Here is a 2,581-nt window from a genome sequence, read left to right as displayed (position 1 = left end):
TCTGTAGAAAATAGTAAAGATTGCAAAATTCTCTATAGAATATAGTGAAGATCGCAAAATTTTCTATAGAAAATAGTGTAGATCGCAAATTTTTTCTATAGAAAACTGTAAGCATCGAAACCCTTTCTTTAGTAAACTATAAAGATCGCAAATATTTCTATGGAAAACTGTGAAGATCGCAAAAATTTAGAAAAAATAGAAAGATCTCTAATAGAAAGATCTCTAAATACTCTTAAGACAACTGTGAAGATCGCTAATTTTTCTTTAGAAAACTGTGAAGACAGCTAATTTAGAAAAAATATAAAGGTTGTTAATTTTTTTATAGAAAACTATGAAGATCTCTAAATTTTCTATAGACAACTGTAAAGATCGCACATTTTTCTTTAGAAAAGTGGGAAGATCGCTAATGATCGCAAATTTTTCTGCAGAAAACTATAAAGATCGCTCATTTATCGATAGAAACATATGAAGATCGCCGACTTTTGCTCAATAACTGTGAATAACTCAAATTTTCTTAAAGAAAGGTGTGAAGATCGCCAACTTTTCTATAGAAAAATATGAAGATTACTAAACTTTCTGTAAGAAAAAGATCGCCCATTTTTATATAGAATTCTATGATGATCGCAAATTTTTACATAGAAACTTGTGAAGGTGGCCAATTTCTCTTAAGTTTCCATAGTTTCTATGGAAAATGTGAAGATCGTAAGATTTTCTATATGGAATGTGAATGTGTGAAGGTAACAACTTTAATACTTACTGTTACTTAGTTCATTTTGCATTTGACTTAACAATGCATTAGTATTTTTTAACTCGGCTGAAAAACGTTCTACCTTAGAGCACAATTCTTTAAAATTTCGATTTAAAAGCTCCGATATAGACTTCTGAAAAGCAAGTATATTACATTATCATTACAACTTCCCACTACTTTTGATACAACTTACTCCAATAGCACTTTCAACTGTTCGTCGTATTAGCTCAAAGAATTCATCGGTATCATCATCTTTATCCTCATCATGAACATTATGATTATTATGATTGTGATGCTGATGTTGATGATGGTGATGTTGATGATGTTGTGGCACATTATTAGTGACAGCAGGTATCTCTTTGTAGTTGCAATATGTCTTATTGTCATACATATTTGTATTAACAGGTGAAATAAATGTTATTTTTTCACCCTTCGTTGCCTGCATGGATGATTCATCCATTGTATGGATTTCCTTACCACAATTTTTTTCATTGTTCATTTTATTGGAATATCTAGCACTTTTGCGCCTAGATGTTTCTTTACCAGAATTGAGAGGTTTTATGGCAGCTGTATTACCACCACCACCTAAGGATGGTGTGGGTGGTGGTCCATTGTAATGTGTATTAGAGCTGATTATATAACCACAATCACGCTCTGTAACACGTCCTGTCTTTTGAACATTATTTGGTTGTGTGGCCGTGGTCACTAGAGATTTTGCTGCATCAAATTTACCGCCATAAAGTTCTTCAATTGTTTTACGTTGTCTTTGACGCATCATTTTATTTTGTTTTCTTTTTAGCAATATAGTTTTTTTTCAGGCCAAAATTGTAAAAAAATCGTTTATTTTTATTGAAAATATATATTTTTTGAAATTAAATTGAAAATGAAATGACTTTTCTAACTTTTTACAAAAGGTTAAGAAAAATTTTTAATGACTTTTGAAATATATTATTTGATAATGTTTTCTAACATGATATAAAGTTTTTAAAATAAAAGCAAGATGATAGGAATAATGTACAATAATCACATTTTCTATACAAAAATATATGATTCTCACATTTTTCTATAGAAAAATATGCGATATTTTTCTATTACATTTTTCAATAGAAAATTTAAAGATTCTCATATTTTTTCCATAGAAAAGTATATAATTCTCACATTTTTCTACAAAAACTAAACGAATCTCACATTTTTCTATAGAAAAAAAATATACGATCTTAACATTTTTTTATAGAAAATGTTACGATCCTCACATTTTTCCATAGAAAAATATACGATCTTCACTTTATTTTATAGAGAATATACGATCCTCACTTTATTCTACAGAGAATATACAATCCTCACATGTTTCTATAGACACATGTGAGGATCACATTTTTCTATAGAAAAATATACGATCTTATCATTTTTCCATAGACAATTTTACGATCCTCATATTTTTCCATAGAAAAATATACGATCCTCACATTTTCTATAGAAAAATATACGATCTTTACCTTATTCTATAGAGAATATACGATCCTCACATGTTTCTGTAGAAAAAATGCTCCACATTTTTCTATAGAAAAATATCTGATTATCATATTTCTCTGTAGAAAAATATACGATTCTTACATTTTTCGATATAAAATATCAAATCTTCACATGTTTTCATAGAAAAATATACGATCCTCACTTTTTTCCATAGAAAATATTCTTACATTTGTCTTATATTCTAAAGAAAATTTTACGATATTAAGATTTTTCTATAGAAAAATTTACGATATTAAGATTTTTCTATAGAAAAATTTACGATATTAAGATTTTTCTATAGAAAAATTTACGATATTAAGA

General features: G+C 27.9%; 1 protein-coding gene across 1 annotated transcript; it reads right to left on the bottom strand.

Moving 5' to 3' along the window:
* Window positions 1-665: 665 nt before the first annotated feature.
* Window positions 666-1,624, bottom strand: LOC111689537. Its single transcript, XM_046947970.1, has 3 exons — window positions 942-1,624; window positions 758-881; window positions 666-682 (listed from the first exon to the last, which is right to left on the bottom strand). The coding sequence occupies exons 1-3, from the start codon at window positions 1,524-1,526 to the stop codon at window positions 666-668; spliced, it is 726 nt and encodes a 241-aa protein (XP_046803926.1). The 5' UTR covers window positions 1,527-1,624.
* Window positions 1,625-2,581: the final 957 nt, after the last annotated feature.

The sequence above is a fragment of the Lucilia cuprina genome, chromosome 4, assembly GCF_022045245.1.
Source record: "Lucilia cuprina isolate Lc7/37 chromosome 4, ASM2204524v1, whole genome shotgun sequence".
Lineage (NCBI taxonomy): Eukaryota > Metazoa > Arthropoda > Insecta > Diptera > Calliphoridae > Lucilia > Lucilia cuprina.
This window is presented reverse-complemented; position numbering and strand designations above follow the sequence as displayed.

Bases quoted from the DNA above. Each gene is read 5' to 3' on its own strand.
- LOC111689537 (XM_046947970.1), bottom strand. From the start codon at position 1,526: ATGATGCGTCAAAGACAACGTAAAACAATTGAAGAACTTTATGGCGGT. The intron at 882-941 runs GTAAGTTGTATC...CTTGCTTTTCAG, and splicing joins CAGTTGAAAGTGCTATTGGA to AAGTCTATATCGGAGCTTTT.